Source organism: Calidris pugnax, unplaced genomic scaffold (genome assembly GCF_001431845.1).
Source record: "Calidris pugnax isolate Ruff unplaced genomic scaffold, ASM143184v1 scaffold607, whole genome shotgun sequence".
Taxonomy (NCBI): Eukaryota; Metazoa; Chordata; class Aves; order Charadriiformes; family Scolopacidae; genus Calidris; species Calidris pugnax.
Window position 1 is genome coordinate 121,793 of NW_015091428.1, and position 1,769 is coordinate 123,561.

Genomic DNA, 1,769 nt, shown 5'->3' on the forward strand with positions numbered 1-1,769 from the left:
GCACGTGCCGGGCTGGGGGGCACCGGGGGCACCGACCTCCTCCAACGTCTCTCCCGCACAGATCCCGGACGCCGTCACCGGGTATTACCTCAACCGGGCGGGATTTGAGGCCTCTGACCCCCGCATGTGAGTGGCACCCAGGGGGGGCACAGGGTGGTCCCGGGGACCCCGGTAGGAAATGGGGACCCCTCGGTCACCCTGGTGTCCCTGAACCCCTCCCCATGCTCCCCCCGCAGCATCCGCCTCATCTCTCTGGCCGCCCAGAAGTTCATCTCGGACATCGCTAACGACGCGCTGCAGCACTGCAAGATGAAGGGCACGGCCTCGGGCAGCTCCCGCAACAAGAGCAAGGTGAGGGCAGGGGGGGCACGGCCGTGGGGCGAGGGGGGGCGGTCCTCCCCCGGGGCTGCAGCCCCCCCAGACCCACCACCACCCAGCACGGGGACATGGGCTGGAGAAAGTCTCAAAATCATGGAATCACGGAACGGTTTGGGTTGAAGGGACCTTATAGCCCCCTCAGTGCCACCCCCTGCCCTGGGCAGGGACACCTCCCACCAGACCACGTTGCTCCAAGCCCCCTCCAACCTGCCCTTGAACCCCTCCAGGGATGGGGCAGCCACAGCTTCTTGGGGCAACCTGGGCTGGGCCAGGCTCTCAACCCATCCATCCATCCACCCATCCATCCATCCATCCATCCATCCCTCTCCTCATCAAGAGTCCCCCCCATCTCTCCCGGAGCCCCCCCGCCTTTAGGGACTGGAAGGGGCTCTAAGGTCTCCCTGGAGCCTTCTCTTCTCCAGGCTGAACCCCCCAGCTCTCTCAGCCTCCCCTCCCAGCAGAGGGGCTCCAGCCCTCCCAGCATCTCTGGGGCCTTAAATCCGTAGAGTTCCTGCAGACCCAACATGTAACTGCAGCCCCACGGGATGGTTTGGGTTGGGAGGGACCTTCTACACCCTGGAGTCCAGCCATCACCCACCACTGCCCCACGTCCCTCAGCACCCCCTCTGCCCAGCTTCGGGACCCCTCCAGGGATGGGGCCGTGCCCTGGGCTGGGGCTCCATGGCCGGGAGGGGGGGGCAGTAGGGTCTGGGGGGCAGCAGAGTTCCCAGGACGTGCTCTGGTCCCTTCGTGGGGATGTGTGAGGGGCGGCACCACCTCCAAGGTCCGTGTCACCCCACATCCCCCCCACGGCAGCCTCCCCGGGCTCTGGGGAGGGGGATCAGCGGGAGCCGGCGCGTGGCTGCGGTTCCTGGGAATTCTCCCCGTCCTGGGCCCCAGGGGGGGGGGACATGGTTTATTTTGGGGGTCACACCGGGTGTGTTTCTGGCTGTGGGGCGGCTGAGGGCACCGAGGAGACGTGTGGGTCTGAGGGGCTGGGTACTGCCCCACACACTGCGGCTCCTTCGGGCACAGGGAGCTCGGGGGGTGGAAATCCTGAACCCCCTGGGTTTTGGGGAATTCCCAGCCATTCCCATTGTCCCCGCGGTGACCGACACCCCCCTGCCCCCCCAGGACAAGAAGTACACGCTGACCATGGAGGACCTGACGCCGGCGCTGGCCGAGTACGGCATCAACGTGAAGAAGCCGCATTATTTCACATAAAGGGGGGGGATGGGTGGTGGGGACTGTTTTTAGGGTGGTTTCTGTGCCATTAAAGAGCGGGGGGGTTGTGGAAAGGCCTCTCTTCTCCTGTGCAATGCCCTGTCCTGCTGGGGCCGCCCCCCCCGTGCCCACAGAAACCCCCTGGTCCCACGCCTTGGGGGGGGGGG

The 1,769-nt window shown here is 66.3% G+C and overlaps 1 protein-coding gene across 1 annotated transcript; it reads left to right on the plus strand.

Annotated features, from left to right (window-relative positions):
- Position 1: 1 nt before the first annotated feature.
- Positions 2-1,663, plus strand: TAF10 (TATA-box binding protein associated factor 10; the record flags this gene model as incomplete). The annotated part of the gene is made up of 3 exons (XM_014961533.1): positions 2-126; positions 237-351; positions 1,513-1,663. Coding segments are annotated over 3 exons (330 nt in total), but the record flags the coding sequence as incomplete, so codon positions are not given.
- Positions 1,664-1,769: the final 106 nt, after the last annotated feature.